Below are 16,885 nucleotides of genomic sequence, written 5' to 3' on the forward strand. Positions count from 1 at the left end.
AAATTTATCTCGTGCACACTTCTTATAGATATTGTGCAAACTTTGTGATGACTCCAGGACAGGATTGGGAATCCCTGGTCTAGCTCCTTGCTATAATCATCACATCATTATAGTTTTTATTTCCCTAGCCTGGTTCCTGTACTTTCCAGTTTTTTTGCTGCAAACCATGCATGCAAAACTCTGGTCCTTGAGAGACACAATCGGGTCAGTTTTACAATGTAAACAAGATCTGCAATATAACCTGGTTCTTAGGCCAAATGCATGCAGGCATGTTGGATGACTACCTATTGTAGATGGTACTCTCAAACCCAGGCCACTTTGAGATCATCTAGAACAAGAGTTATACAACCTCTACTCTAAACAAATATTGCATCAAATTTTCCATTTCCTGAACAGACAAAGATGTCATCATTTTGAAGGCAATTTTTTTGAGTAGTTATTTTTGACCCTGATTCCTCTCCAATGATATATTGTCCTGTTTGTGCCTAACAAGCCCCCTGCCTCACTACTCTTGTCCCTCTTTTATTGTTAGTTATGTTGGGAGCCATGAAATTAACTGCTGTGCATTACAAAGTAACAACAATGCGAGTAATTTTCACATCATTTATGACTAACAGATGAAATAGTGCACAATCACTGGAGCATGATAACCAAACTTTTTCTTCTATTTGATGACTGATTACTGGAATAACCAACTTTAAATTCTCGTCTAATTTAGTGTGTTAATTGATGGGATAATGAGCACTGATAATATGTGTGTGTTTGCTGCATCACCACAATTACATGTTCTCTTTTATTCATCAGTCACCAGAAACACACAAGACAACTGCGACAGCTTGAACTGCTTTAAAAAGGGCCCTGAATTGTCTGAGTAATGACACTGTTAGATGGAAAATTAAAGACTGTCCTTTTTTTTTTTTCAGATAATGAAAAGCCAGGAACAGCAAGAAGGTGAACATCCTTATTTATTACTCAACAGTAACTGTCTCAGCACCAGGAAAATATTTTATCCTACAAGCCATCTGGTTCAAACTCCTCTGAGCTCATCGTTACAAAAAACTGTAGCCATCTGTGTGGGGCTGGCTATCCTTTCCAAGAACCATAATTCAGAAATGATTGAACCCATGACATTCAATAATCAATAGATGAAAAATTGTCTATAGGGCTTTCTATTTAAGAATAGACTGCAAGAAATAGCTAAACATATTTTGAAATGACAAATAGTCCCATCTGAAAAGTACCATTTGTAATGAGACAGAGCCATGTCGCAACTGATGTCATCTGGCTTAGGGCTCTATTTCAAGATGTTTAGAAGATCAGAAAGTTTATCTCAATGAAAATTAAAATAGCATTGAGCGTCTTAGTGCCTGTTATCTCCAAGGGTATAAAAATCATTTCCTTTGTTGGCTTGCACTTCCGAAGACAGGGAACGACAGACATTTCTTCTTAGACTTGCATTAATTTGAAAACAATAAGAGTAGTTTTTAAGGTTTACCAGACATTGCATGAAATATCCATAGAATCAGCTTCCCTGCCTCCTAGGTAAAAATAAGGAGCCAATTCTTTTCTGTGAACTGTGTTGTTGCAGTACATACCGAGCACTACATAATCAAACATGGTGTGACAGCATTTTAATTATTGATCTACCCATACAAACAATACTCTGCTCTTTTTAGAGTATTTATAGTGCTGTAGCTTGAGTTCAAATGTTTGTAATTATTCAGGTTGCTTAGGGACCTTACAAAACAAATAAACTGGTTTGAAAAAATAATGTGTGGATGCAGATCCAGCACCCAAACTGTAAAACAACACTCTGCAAGTGAAGCCAATCGTACTGTAACCAAAGAAGGTTCCACTTCAGCTGCTAGAAATATGCCTAAAAGGTAAGCATTAATCTCTCTTCTTGGGTAGTGTTTTCTTTCCTAATCAGTCCTTGCCATTGTTTTTCAAAATATAATTAATTTCTAATATGGCTGGAGAAGATTCTAAAGCCTGGGTGAGCAACTCCAGTCCTTGGGTGTCAAAAACAAGTCTGGTTTTCAAGATATCCACAATGAATATGCATGCAGTGTATTTGCATATAGTGGAGTCAGTGCATGCAAATATAGCTCATGCATATTCATTATGGATTTCTTGAAATCCAGACCTGTTTGGGGCACTCAAGGACTGGTATGGTCTACCCCCGCTCTAAAACCAAGCTAATTTTGTGATGATTTTTCTACTATACGCTGCAACAATGCTACGTAGACCTTAAATGTAAATTATTATCTGCAGTTGATTTAGGCAAGGAAAAAGATTTGAGAAAGGCAGAGACATGTAACAAACATTTCTCAGCTCTGTCATAAACATCTAATTCTGTCTTTACTGTATAAAAAAATGTTTAAAACTTTTTACTTTAAAAAGCAAAAAGAGAAAGACAATACAGCAGAGCGCCAACATCACTGAACATTTTTGAGAAGCATAAATGAAAATTTTTTTTATTTTTAGCCTAGTATCTGCATTAATATAACAAAGGATATTTCTCCATTGTGAATAACAGGATGCTTTCATTGCCAAATCTAATACAATTATTGCACCAAAGTAAACAATGCAAGAATTAAATACCTGAGTCTACCATCTATATATGTTGTTCCATTTATTCAGAACAGTGATAGAACTTTCTACCAATTTTGTCAGAGAATTTCCAAGACAGCTACTATAATGTGTGTGGACTCTTGTTGCAGTGGTTAAGTTGATGCAGGCTCTGATAGCTGAAGGAGGTACGCTGGTGAGATACTGAACCAAGGCTTCACCTATACCAACCCCTTTCTCCTTGGGTTAAACCTTTGGCTTCTGAGGGCTGGCAGGTCTTAGGCGAGAGTCTTTATAGGAAAGGTGAAGGCAGTGATCCAGGGCTAGGAAAGGATCAGAGGCAGGCGGCAAACAGGAAAGGTCAATATCCAGGTAAGGGTCAGAGGCAGGCAGCAAACAAGAATGGTCAATGTTCAGACAAGGGTCAGTCTGAAGGAGAGGCAAGGAGTCGAGAAGAAGGACTGACACAAGAGGATGAACAGGAGGGCGGGGAGCTGGACAAGACGAAGCTAGGCAGGGCTGGATAGAACAAAGCAGGCTGGAGAAATGAGACAAGGCTCGGCCAAAGAGACGAAGCAAGGCTGGAGAGATGAAGCAAGGAACCAGGAACACAGGAATGCAGGAGAAGCAACACACAGTGCACCAGGAATGTAGGAGATCCATTGCTGAGGCAAAGTAGGGATGTCTGGACAGTCCTTAAATAGGGTTAAAGCTGGAGATAATATTGATGAGCGCTGCAGGTTTTTCCTGCCGCGGGTCCTTTAAATAGCATGAAGTCGGAGCATGCGCACCTAGGAGAAGAGCTAGATGCAGAGGTCACGGTGATGTCTTGCCACAATGTCTAGGCAAGGGTAAGTTCCAGAGTCAGGCCAAAGGAGAGGCAAGGAGATGAGAAGAAAGACTGACACAAGAGGCAAGCAGAAAGGAGAGGGAGCTGGACAAGATGAGGCTAGACTGGGCTGGATGGGACAAGGCAGGCTGAAGAGACAAGGCAAGGCTGGACCAAAGAGATGAGACAAGGCTGGGCGAAGAGACGGGGCAAGGCTGGAATGAGGGGGCAAAGCTGGGCAGGAGAGATGAGGCAAGTCTGGAGACATAAGGCAAGGTTGGGCTGGAGAGAAGAGGCAAGGCTGGGCCGAAGAGACAAGGGAAGGCTGGAGAGTCAAGGCAAGGAACTAGGAACACAGAATTGCAGGAGAAGCAACACGCACTGCACCAGGAATGTAGGAAACCCATTGCTGAGGCAAAGTAGGAATGTCTGTGCAGCCCTTCAATAGGGTTAATGCTGGTGTTGTCATCGATGGGCGCTGCGGACTTTTTGCACCATGAGCCCTTTAGTGTGACTTTGGGCATGCACGCACCTAGGAGAGGAGCTAGAGATTGCAGTCCCGGCAGCATCCTGCCATGTGAGAAAGGTCTGGCGGGGTCCCGGCGCTGAGAGGGAGGCATTGGGGGGTGAGTGCAGTGGCTTGCAGGGCCATCCCACAAGCCACCAAATGTAACAGCTATATATGATAGCCAGCTAGGAATACTATCAACAATTTAGAATTAAAAACAATAGTTATGGAATTAGTGTATTTCATGATGCAGATTTTTTTCTTTCTGTTTAAGATTGTTTAGTATTATATTTTATTCTTCATTTTGGGCTAATTTGGTAAGCAGATTATAAAAATGAATAAAAAAAATAGTAAGTTAAAAATTCTAGCTAGAGTCCATTGAATTCTAGAGAAGAAAACTATACATCACTGATCCTAAATTAATAATATGCTACTAATGACTGAGTCTTTATGTCTCTCATATGCTTTACAAATAAATTAACCAGTTTTTATTACTCTTTTACAGTTGACTCAACTGGCAAATGCCAGGATTAAACCTGGCTCACCATAGTTAAGCAAATGTTGAAAGCTTAATGCAAAACCATCTCTTTGACAACTATGACATGAATGTTTCAGAAACAGGAAATACATTTCCATGGTTGAAGGCAAACATAAGCCTATGCATCAGAACAAGGGTTAATATCAGAACTTTCATTGTAAAAATTCCATCCAGATTTGCATATAAATAAGTCATAATTTTTAAAACCCAGAGTCCAGTGAATTTTTAAAATGTGTGGGCTGGCTGGTCCTGCAAGTCCTTCAGTGCCCATGAACTTTACATCTGCTTTGTAGCAGGTGCAAATTTAGCACCATAAATTGATGCAAGGACTTCAAAATGAAATCTCCACAAGTTGTCTATCAGATCTGCCCCTTTAGCAGCAGGGGATTAATCAAGTACTTGTACCCGCAAAAGGGGAGGGCAATTTTTAACTGCTGGTAACAACTTAGATACATGGACAAAATCATATGGAAAATTTCTCTGTAAGTCAGGAAAACAGAAAATAATCTAGGATTGTTACAATTTTTGAGTGTTCCTCAGTTTGTAAACTGAATTATCTACTAAATCTATCCTTTTACTTCTGTTTCAGCAACACTGTACCAATCTCAAAGCAACTGGCTTCTGTAAAAGGTAAACTAGAGTTTTATTAAAACTTGGTCAGAATTATTACATCGGCAGTATTCCTAGCTGCCCATCACATGTGTATTCTGTTCTATTCAAAGTCTGTTACATTCCCAGTTACTCAAATAAAAAGCCGTTAAATAAACTATGGCAACTTGATTTTTATTTTTATTTACCTTTCAAAGGTACTATCATCATCCCACACATACGAACATTTTCTCTTTGACAGTCTAAAACTGGATGGCTTCAGGGTATATCACTACATTTATGTTCTTACAAAGGCATAAGAGAGAGCAAAATGCATTTGAAATGACTCTTCAAGTCCGTTGGTTAATGCAGAAAATCTGAAAAGGGTCTCATAGCACACTATGATATCATATCTATCTGCCAGCTTCAGTCATTGTGACACTTTTACTGCCTTCTATGTAAGAACATAAGAACATAAGAACATGCCATACTGGGTCAGACCAAGGGTCCATCAAGCCCAGCATCCTGTTTCCAACAGTGGCCAATCCAGGCCATAAGATCCTGGCAAGTACCCAAAAACTAAGTCTATTCCATGTTACCATTGCTAGTAATAGCAGTGGCTATTTTATTTTCTAAGTCAACTTAATTAATAGCAGGTAATGGACTTCTCCTCCAAGAACTTATCCAATCCTTTTTTAAACACAGCTATACTAACTGCACTAACCACATCCTCTGGCAACAAATTTCAGAGTTTAATTGTGCGTTGATTAAAAAAGAACTTTCTCCGATTAGTTTTAAATGTGCCACATGCTAACTTCATGGAGTGCCCCCTAGTCTTTCTATTATCCGAAAGAGTAAATAACTGATTCACATCTACCTGTTCTAGACCTCTCATGATTTTAAACACCTCTATCATATCCCCCCTCTGCAGTCTCTTCTCCAAGCTGAAAAGTCCTAACCTCTTTAGTCTTTCCTCATAGGGGAGCTGGAATGGAAATTCCCCTTATCATTTTGGTAGCCCTTCTCTGTACCTTCTCCATCGCAATTATATCTTTTTTGAGATGCGGCGACCAGAATTGTACACAGTATTCAAGGTGCAGTCTCACCATGGACCGATACAGAGGCATTATGACATTTTCCGTTTTATTCACCATTCCCTTTCTAATAATTCCCAACATTCTATTTGCTTTTTTGACTGCCGCAGCACACTGAACTGACAATTTCAATGTGTTATCCACTATGACGCCTAGATCTCTTTCTTGGGTTGTAGCACCTAATATGGAACCTAACATTGTGTAACTATAGCATGGGTTATTTTTCCCTATATGCATCACCTTGCACTTATCCACATTAAATTTCATCTACCATTTTGATGCCCAATTTTCCAGTCTTACAAGGTCTTCCTGCAATTTATCACAATCTGCTTGTGATTTAACTACTCTGAACAATTTTGTATCATCTGCAAATTTGATTATCTCACTCGTCGTATTTCTTTCCAGATCATTTATAAATATATTGAAAAGTAAGGATCCCAATACAGATCCCTGAGGCACACCACTGCCCACTCCTTTCCACTGAGAAAATTGTCCATTTAATCCTACTCTCTGTTTCCTGTCTTTTAGCCAGTTTGCAATCCACAAAAGGACATCACCACCTATCCCATGACTTTTTACTTTTCCTAGAAGCCTCTCATGAGGAACTTTGTCAAATGCCTTCTGAAAATCCAAGTATACTACATCTACTGGTTTATTAACTACTTCAAAAAATTGAAGCAGATTTGTGAGGCAAGACTTGCCTTGGGTAAAGCCATGCTGACTTAGGGCCTCATTTACTAAGCATTTTCCCCATAGACACAGAATGGGAGAAAAGTCTTAGTAAATCAGGCCCTTTGTTCCATTAAACCATGTCTTTCTATATGTTCTGTGATTTTGATGTTTAGAACACTTTCCACTATTTTTCCTGGCACTGAAGTCAGGCTAACCGGTCTGTAGTTTCCCGGATCGCCCCTGGAGCCCTTTTTAAATATTGGGGTTACATTTGCTATCCTCCAGTCTTCAGGTACAATGGATGATTTTAATGATAGGTTACACATTTTTACTAATAGGTCTGAAATTTCATTTTTTTAGTTCCTTCAGAACTCTGGGGTATATACCATCCGGTCCAGGTGATTTACTACTCTTCAGTTTGTCAATCAGGTCTACCACATCTTCTAGGTTAACCGTGATTTGATTCAGTCCATATGAATCATTGCCCATGAAAACCTTCTCCTGTACGGGTACCTCCCCATCTTCTTCAGTAAACACCAAAGCAAAGAAATCAAATGTAAAAAATCAAATTGAACAAACCAATCGTAGATGATAATTTATATTGGAGTAATTATTAAACTTTGTTTCTCAGGTCAGTGAAAAGGGAATAAAAAGGGAGTATAACTTTTGAAAGCTCATTACAAATATACTAAATTAATCCAATAAAAAGTTATCACCAACAACATGTTTGTTATTTCTACATATCTAAGTAGATTAACTAGACATCATAAGAACATAAGAAATTACCATGCTGGGTCAGACCAAGGGTCCATCAAGCCCAGCATCCTGTTTCCAACAGAAGCCAAACCAAGCCACAAGAACCTGGCAAGTACCCAAACACCAACAAGATCCCATGCTACTGATGCAATTAATAGCAGTAGCTATTTCCTAAGTCAACATGATTAATATCAGTTAATGGACTTCTCCTCCAAGAACTAATCCAAACCTTTTCTGAACCCAGCTGCGCTAACTGCACTAACCACATCTTCTGGCAATGAATTCCAGAGTTTAATTGTGCGTTGAGTAAAAAAGAATTTTCTCTGATTAGTCTTAAATGTGCTACTTGCTAACTTCAAGGAGTGCCCCCTAGTCCTTCTATTATCCGCAAGTGTAAATAACCGATTCACATCTACTCATTCAAGACCTTTTAAACACCTCTATCAAATCCTCCCTAAGCCATCTCTTCTCCAAGCTGAACAGCCCTAACCTCTTCAGCCTTTCCTCAAAGGGGAGCTGTTCCATCCCCTTTATCATTTTGGTTGCCCTTCTTGTGCTTTCTCCATCCAACTGTATCTTTTTTTAGTTGTGGCGACCAGAATTGTACACCGTATTCAAGCTGAGGTCTCACCATGGAGCAATACAGAGGCATTATGACATTTTCTGTCTTATTAATCATTCCCTTCCTAATAATTCCTAACATTCTGTTTGCTTTTTTGACTGCTGAGCACACTGAGCTGAAGATTTCAAAGTATTATCCACTATGATGCCTAGATCTTTTTCCTAGGTGATAGCTCCTAATATGGAACCTAACATCGTGTAACTATAGCAAGGTTTATTTTTCCCTATATGCAACAATGTTACGGGAGTGGACCCTTGGGCTGGCTGAGACTGATGGTGTAGCACTGTGGGGACCCACAGTGGGCATCGCAGCTGGGAGGCAGCGCTGAAGAGGTGTTCTGGAGAGGGCTTCACCACTGGAAGCCTGATGTAGTCCCAGGAGGAGCCTGTAGGGACCCAGGCCTCTTGGACGTAGGTATGATCCTATGCGACCAAGGACCAGAGGAACAGCCCGAAGAGGTAGTCGATGGAAGCGGCTGAGCCCAGGAGGCCAGAAGAGACTTCACCCTTGGAAGCCCGTGGCCCTCCCTGGAGGAGCACGTGAGAGCCCAAGCCGCTGGGACCTAGGTGAATCCTACGGGCAAGCGGAGAACCGGATACCTGCAGAAGAGGTGAGAACTGAAGCCGGAGTCCAGGGACAAGCCAAGGTCAGAAGTCCGAAGTCAGATGCCGAAGACAAGCTAGGAACGGAAGCTGAAGCTGGAGTCAGTGAACGAAGCAGAGTCGAAAGCCAGAAATCAGAAGCTGAAGACAAAGCCAGGACGGAAGCTGAAGCCGGAGTCAATGGACGAAGCAGGGTCAGAAGTCAGAAGCCGAAGACAGTCAGGAGTCCTGATGCAGCAACTAGCAACTCAGACTGAGTGAACCTCGTTGCAAGGCGAGGTCTAGAGGCGGCTGCAGGGTTTAAATAACCCGGCAGCGTCTGATGTCATCATTAGGGGCTGTCCTGGAGTTCCTGCGCTGGCCCCTTTAAATCTTGAACCCCTGCACGCACGCGTACCTAGGGGGCGGGGTCAGCAACGGAAGATTGGCGGCGTCACCCTCGCAGAGGGAATGCTGCAGCAGGCTGCGTTTCAGGCCTAGACGGCCGGAGAAGACTTCCAGTGGCACGGGCTGGCCGCGAGGTAAGCAGAGGTCCCAGGGCACAGCCCGGGACCGTAACAGTACTCCCCCTCCTTCGCCCCCTTCCTGGGGTCCTGGGTTTAGCTGAATGATCCACATGGAACTGGTGGAAGAGGGCTATGTCCAAGATGTTGGAGGCTGACTCCCAGGAATTCTCCTCTGGACCATAACCCTCCCAAGAGAGGAGGTACTCCCAACGTCTAAGGTGGAATCACACATCTAGTACGTCTTTGACTTGATAGACCGTATCCTCATGTGCCTCAAGAGCAGCTGGTGCAGAGGTCTTCCTTTGGAAGATGGACAGAACCAGTGGCTTCAGTAGAGAGACGTGGAAGACATTGTGTACTCTGAGGGCAGGCAGAAGGCGGAGGCGGTAAGAAACTTCTCCCACTCATTCCATGATAGAGAATGGGCCAATGTACCTTGGAGCCAGGCACATTGAGGGAAGCTGCAAGCGGAAGTGTTTGGTGCTCAGCCACACTTTATCCCCAGGGAGAAATGGCGGGGCAATACGTCGTAAGCGGTCTGCATACTTCTTTGCGATAACCGCAGTGTGTCAAAGTTTCTCCCGGGTGGATCTCCAGAGATGACGTAATTGTTGGGCCATGAGTTGTACGGCTGGAGATGGCACTACCAACGGCAAGGGCAAGGGAGGTCGAAGCCTTTTTCCATATACCATATAGAAGGGAGAACTGCCGGTGGCGGAGTGTTTGTGGTGGTTGTGTGAGAACTCTGCCCACGGGAGTAGGGCCACCCAATCATTCTGCAAATCTCCCACGAAGGATCGGAGGAAGGTCTTCAAAGTCCAGTTCATGTGTTCTACTTGGCCGTTAGCTTGAGGGTGGAAGGCAGTCGTGAAGTCTAGCTGGACCCCAAACCTTTTACAGAGCGCCCTCCAATATTTCGCCGTGAATTGAGAGCCTTGATCTGAGGCAATGTGACGGGGAAATCCATGAAGGCAAAAGATGTGGTGGGTAAACAGGTTCGCAAGTTCAGGTGCAGTGTGCAACTTAGCAAGAGGAACAAAGTGGGCCATCTTGGAGAACCTGTCAATTGTAACCCAGATCACCGTCTTCCCTTCAGAAGAGGACAGGTTGACAATGAAGTCCATGGATAAATGGGACCACGGCTCGGCGGGAATGGGCAGTGGCTGAAGAAGCCCCTAGGGGCAACCAGTAGGAGTCTTCTGTTGAGCACAAGTCGAGCAGGAGCCGACATAGAGCCGCACATCCTTCTTAAACTGGGACCACCAGTAGAGCTCGGAAAGTAATTCCTGGGTTCTAACTACCCCTGGGTGGCCTGCGGTCAGGGAGTCATGGGCCCAAGATAGTACCTTCTTCCGGAGGTGTACTGGTACTACTGTCTTCACCATAGGGCCACGTCGGATGCCACGAGGAGTACCTTGGCAGGGTCGAGTATGTATTGTGGCGGATTAGGAGTGTCCTCTGTCTCCGCTGTATGGGAAAGGGTGTCCACCTGGATGTTCTTGGCTGCTGGTCTGTAGCGGAGGAGGAAGTTGAAGCAGCTAAAAAAGAGGGACCACCGAGCTGTCGGGGATTGAGGCGTTGAGCACGGCATAAATATTCTAGGTTCTTGTGATCCATATACACAATCACCGGGTGCTGGGCTCCCTCCAACCACTAGCGCCATTCCTCGAAAGCCATTTTGATGGCCAGAAGTTCCTTGTCTCCTATGCCATAATTTATTTCTGCTGGCGAGAATTTCTGGGAAAAGTAGAAACACAGCAGGGATTTGCTGTTGCTGGATATTTGACTCAGGACGGCTCCAATGAACTGACGTTGGGGGTCTGGGTGATGGAGACATGTATCCTGAAGGAAGGCCGTCTTCACCTCTTGGAATGCTCGTAGCGCCGCTGCAGGCCAATTTCTGGCATTGGCCCCTTTCTTGGTGAGGACTGTAAAAGGTGCCACCATCCCGGAGTAATGGGGTATAAATTGCTGGGAGAAATTGGGAAAGCCAAGAAAGCGCTGAAGCGCATTGACCCCCACAGGTTGAGGCCAATCCTTGATGGTCGTCACTTTCTCAGGGTCTATATGGAACCCCGTGGAGGACACAATATACCCAAGGAAGGGTAAGGATTCTCGCTCAAATTGACACCTCCATTTTAGCGAAGAGCCGGTTATCCCGAAGCTTCTGCAGTACCCTGAGGACATCTCGGTGGTGTGTGTCCAAGTCTTTTGAGTATATCAGCACGTCATCCAGGTAAACAATGACCGACGTATGTAACATGTCCCTTAGTACCTCGTTCATGAGGTTCTGAAAAACCGCAGGGGCATTGCCGAGGCCGAAGGGCCTGACCAGATATTCGTAATGGCCATCCCTTGTGTTGAACGTGGTCTTCCACTCGTCGCCTGGCCGAATTCTCACCAGGTTACACGCCCCACGGAGATCCAACTTCGTGAACACCTTGGCTCCTTGTAATCGATCCAGTAGTTCCAGGATCAATGGTAGTGGGTATCAGTCGCGCCGCGTAATGCTGTTCAGACCTCAATAATCAATTCAGGGTTGGAGAGACCCGTCCTTCTTAGCTACGAAGAAGAACCTGGCTCCGGCCAGGGAGTTGGACGGTCGAATGAACCCTCGGTCCAGGTTCTCTTGAATATATGCAGACATGGCTCGTATCTCTGGGATTGACAATGGGTACACTTGTCCTCGAGTCAGTGTGGTGCCCGGGATCCAGTTGATAGCTCAGTCAAAAGAAGAAGCTCAGCCTTCTCCTTTGAGAAGACATCGATGAAGTCTTGATAGTGGGGCGGTAGGGCTAGAGGAGCAGTCAGGAGAGGTATTGAAGGTCAAGGAGCAGCGGTCAAACAGGTGTCGAAGCACGAGGGACCCCAGGACACCACCTGGAGGGTATCCCAACAGATTACCGGAGTGTGCTTCCGCAGCCAGTGTAGTCCCAATATGACCGGATGCATGGACTTTTCCAGGATGAGGAATGAAATCTCCTCCACATGCAGGAGACCCGTGCATAGTGTGAGGGGCTTGGTACAAGTTGAGATGGTCCCTGGAAGAGGGGTCCCATGAAGGGACCTTAATCTGGAGTTGTTGAACTAGGTCCCTGAGGATAAAGTTCCCCCCGGCTCCGGAGTCAATCAGGGCTAGTGTATCAAACTTCCCTTCAGGAAGGAGTATAGTCACTGGAACGGTACACGGGGAAGCAGAAGTGGTGTTACCTAGGGTTAGCTCCCCAACTATTCCTAGGTGGGCGTTTCCTGGACGCTCACCACACCAGGCAAGGAAGTGTCCTTTGCCACCACAATACAGACACAGACCCTGGGACTGACGTCTTCTCCTCTCTTCTTGAGAAATTGGACCCTGACCCAACTGCATGGGTTCTGCATCTGGATTCCCCGGAGAAGCAGACAGGGAGTGCACTGGTCAGGAAGGTGTGGTTCCAGAGCTCCCGGGTCTCTGAGCGGGCCTCCTTTCCCAGAACCGGCATTGGATACGATGGTCCACGAGGCCCACCAAATCAATGAGACTATTTAAGTCGTCCGGGAGGTCCCTGACCACCAATTCATCTTGAAGTCTGGAGGAGAGACCCTTCAGAAATATACCGTGCAGGCTGTCACTCGCCCAGTTCAACTCAGCTGCAAGGGTCTGAAATTCTACAGCGTACTCTGACAAGGGCCGGTTACCCTGGCGAGTTGAAGTAATTCTGAGGCAGCCATAGGCCCGCGGGAGGGCTCATCGAAGATCCGTTGGAAGGTGGAAACAAATTGCACCAGGTTGGCTAGGCGGGAGTCCTGTCGCTCCCATAGTGAAGAGGCCCAGGCCAGTAGTTTCCCATCCAACAATGAGATAATGTAACTAGTCTTGATCCAATCCATGGGAAACTGAGCTGGTAGAAGGTTGAACCAAATGAAACATTGATTAAGGAATTCTCAGCATAGCTTCACATCCCCAGAGTACCGCAAGGGTGCTGGCAATTGTATAGGCGTGGTCGGTCCGGCATCGGCCACGGCTACCGGTACCGGGGAACTGGATGTGGTGGCTCCGTCAATCCTGTCAGCTAATCTCTGCACAGTCGACATCAGAGATTCGATGCAGGTTTGTTGTTGTTGCAACCTCGGTGCAATACCTGGAATGGCTTTCAAGCCCATGAGGTCTGCCGGGTCCATGACTTTGCAAACTGTTACGGGAGTGGACCCTTGGGCCGGCTAAGACTGATGGTGTTGCACTGTGGGGACCCACAGTGGGCATCGCAGCCGGGAGGCGGCACTGAAGAGGTGTTCCGGAGAAGGCTTCAACACTGGAAGCCCGAGGTCCCACCAGGAGGAGCCTGTAGGGACCTGGGCCTCTTGGACTTAGGTGTGATCCTATGAGACCAAGGACCAGATGAGCAGCCCGACGAGGTAGTCAACGGAAGCAGCTGAGCCCAGGAGTCCGAAGTTAGATGCCAAAGACAAGCCAGGAACGGAAGCTGAAGCCGGAGTCAGTGAACGAAGCAGAGTCAAAAGCCAGAAGTCAGAAGCCAAAGACAAAGCCAAGGGCGGAAGCTGAATCCGGAGTCAATGGACGAAGCAGGGTCAGGAGCCAGAAGTCAGAAGCCGAAGACAAAACCAGGGACGGAAGCTGAAGCTGGAGTCAATGGAGGAAGCAGGGTCAGAAGTCAGAAGCCGAAGACAGTCAGGAGTCCTGATGCAGCAACTAGCAACTCAGACTGAGTGAACCTCGTTGCAAGGTGAGGTCTAGAGGCGGCTGCAGTGTTTTAAATAACCCAGCAGCGTCTGATGTCATCATTAGGGGCTGTCCTAGAGTTCCCATGCTGGCCCCTTTAAATCTTGAACCCCGTTGTGCGCGCACACCTAGGGGGCAGGGTCAGTGACGAAAGATCGGCGGCGTCTCCCTCGCGGAGAGAACGCCACAGCAGGCTGTGTTTCAGGTCTAGATGGCCGGAGAAGACTTCCAGCGGTAGTCTTCTCCGGCCATCTAGACCTGAAACACAGAGGTAAGCGGAGGTCCCGGGGCACGGCCCAAGACCATAACAAACATCTTGCACTTGTCCACATTAAATTTCATCTGCCATTTGGATGTGCAATCTTCCAGTCTCGCAAGGTCCTCCTGTAATGTATCACAATCCGTTTGTGATTTAACTACTCTGAATAATTTTGTATCATCTGCAAATTTGATTACCTCACTCATTGAGGTACCTCACTCATTTCCAGGTCATTTATAAATGATTGAAAAGCACCAGTCCAAGTACAGATCCCTGAAGCACTCCACTGTTTACCCTTTTCCACTGAGAAAATTGACCATTTAACCCTACTCTCTGTTTTCTGTCTTTTAACCAGTTTGTAATCCACGAAAGGACATCGCCTCCTATCCTATGACTTTTTAGTTTTCTTAGAAGCCTCTCATGAGGCCTTCTAAAATAATGAAAGCCTTTACTGCTCTATGAGCTGGATTTACTAAAGGTTTTTTTCCATTTTGTGAGTAATCAGAAGCTCAGAAACGCTGACTGAGCTACATCCCAACATGGGGGACTGTGAGAAGTGGATTATAAATTCTTTGTCATGTGACACATCTCTGAGATTTAATAACAATCTACCTGAATGCTTAAAGACATTCTGGACATTTTACTTTTGACCTTTCCTTGTGTTGCTTGGTTTGCTCCTCCATCTTCTCTATACGACAATATATGTAGCACCAATACAGCCATAGATATCATTTTAATTCCTCTGTCCTTCACTACTCATTGCTATATAAAAAAAATTATATTTACATGACACCAGTATTTTTATTGTTTAGAATTTGGCATCATCTCCTACTTCAAACTTGACCTACTCTGACATTATAACAAAGATATGTGATGCTGAAAGTAGAGGACTATGACTTCAATGAGGTTCGGTAGCATGAGATGATTAAATCTAACAAGAAGACGTCTTTTTTTATTTATTTATTTATTTAGTTATTTATTTTTACATTCTTTTATACCACACATTCAAAGCCCTAAGTGGTTTACAGGATAAAACATTCAAAATCATAAACAAACATAACACGAATATAACAAACAACATGTAAAATAACTCAATGCCAAATCCATAACCTCTGCATCAAAAAAAAAAAAGCTAATATATATCAGACTCCATGCTTAACCCTTCATTAGCAGCTTAACCCTTCATTAGCTCATAAAGGCTTGCTCAAACATATATTTTTAATCAATTTTTAAAGACCTTGGTGCTATAAGGGGTACATTTTAAAAGATACGTGCGGGCGTCCATGTGTGCGCGCTACCCGGCACGCGCACATGGACGCCCGATTTTATAACATGTGCGTGCAGATTATAAAATCGGGGGTCAGCGCGCACAAGGGGGTGCACACTAGTGCATCTTGCGCGCACCGACGCCCACAGCCTTCACTCGTTCCCTCCCAGGCCGCTTCAATTTAGGAGCGGCCTGTGAGGGAACTTCCCTTCCCCCTACTCTATCTTTCCTACCCCTTCCCCTAACCTGCCCACCACCACCATTCTAAACCCCCCCCCTCCATTTCTTTAAGTTACCTCTTGCGCCTGCCTCCAGCACGCGATCCTCCGACACAGCGGCAAATGGATTTACGTGCATAGGGCTTTGAAAATCTGCCCCTAAGTGTTGTTAATTATGAACAAAGAATCTGAATAAAATAAAAGATGAATTATAAAAGTTGGATGCACACCAAAATCAAGAGATGGGTACGCATCTAGCACATGCACGTGTCCACCCGATTTTATGAGGCGGCCGGATGCATGCACAAGTGCCGATGCGCAAATATTTTTCATTGGCCAAAAAGGAACAGGATATGGGTGTGGGCATGGGCATGGGCATGGGCATTTTGGGGCATGGCCAAGAGTTGTGTGCCCAAGTACCTATGCACCTTGGTACATAGGTACTTGATACATAGGTACCTTCAACTATGTAGGAGGTGAAAGTATCAAAATAACAACTTACCAGAATCTGTGAGGTTATTTTATTACATGCCTGCATATGTGCACACATGTTATGAAATTGCTGCGTCTCTGGGCTCATTCCAAAACACACGTGTATATGTATGCCTGTGCTCCCTGTGTAACTAAATGGTATTTCTCTAATTTGTGCTGTGGAAAACATGCCTTTAATTATTTAAGAGGGCAATATTCAAAAGTCATTTAGCCATGTAAAATGTTTTTTTGAAAATTGCCTATCTTTTATGTGGTTTAAAGAACGTGCCTTCTTCCTCAATGTGCATAATTTTACTTGTATTTTTTTGGAGGCATTACTGGGGTGGAGTTAGGCTGTGGGAGGCAATGGAGCACATGTTTTTGTATTTGTTATTATTATTATTATTACTATTAACCTAATTTATGTTTTGCCTTTGAGGCACTTCAAAGCAGATTACATGCAGATACAGAAGTGCTGAAATGCAGAATATGAATCAAATAAATATTTCCCTATCCCCAGAGGCTTACACTCTAATGGATACATTTTTAAAACATTATGCATGTAAAAATTAGTATATATGTGCATAAGTAGCATCTACTCAAGTATTCCGTATTTAATTAAAATCGAAAATACACAAGTATTTTTACTTTCATGCATACATATACG

General features: G+C 44.4%; 1 protein-coding gene across 1 annotated transcript in view; it reads left to right on the forward strand.

Moving 5' to 3' along the window:
• Nucleotides 1-928: 928 nt before the first annotated feature.
• The window catches only part of SNTN (sentan, cilia apical structure protein), a 32,568-nt gene continuing 16,611 nt past the window's right edge, over nt 929-16,885 (forward strand). The window contains exons 1-3 of the mRNA XM_029601013.1: nt 929-951; nt 1,725-1,883; nt 5,036-5,076. Coding sequence (XP_029456873.1) covers nt 1,771-1,883; nt 5,036-5,076 — 154 coding nt within the window. The 5' untranslated portion in view covers nt 929-951; nt 1,725-1,770. The remainder of the gene's footprint in view (nt 952-1,724; nt 1,884-5,035; nt 5,077-16,885) is intronic.

This window comes from Rhinatrema bivittatum, chromosome 4 (genome assembly GCF_901001135.1).
Source record: "Rhinatrema bivittatum chromosome 4, aRhiBiv1.1, whole genome shotgun sequence".
Taxonomy (NCBI): domain Eukaryota; kingdom Metazoa; phylum Chordata; class Amphibia; order Gymnophiona; family Rhinatrematidae; genus Rhinatrema; species Rhinatrema bivittatum.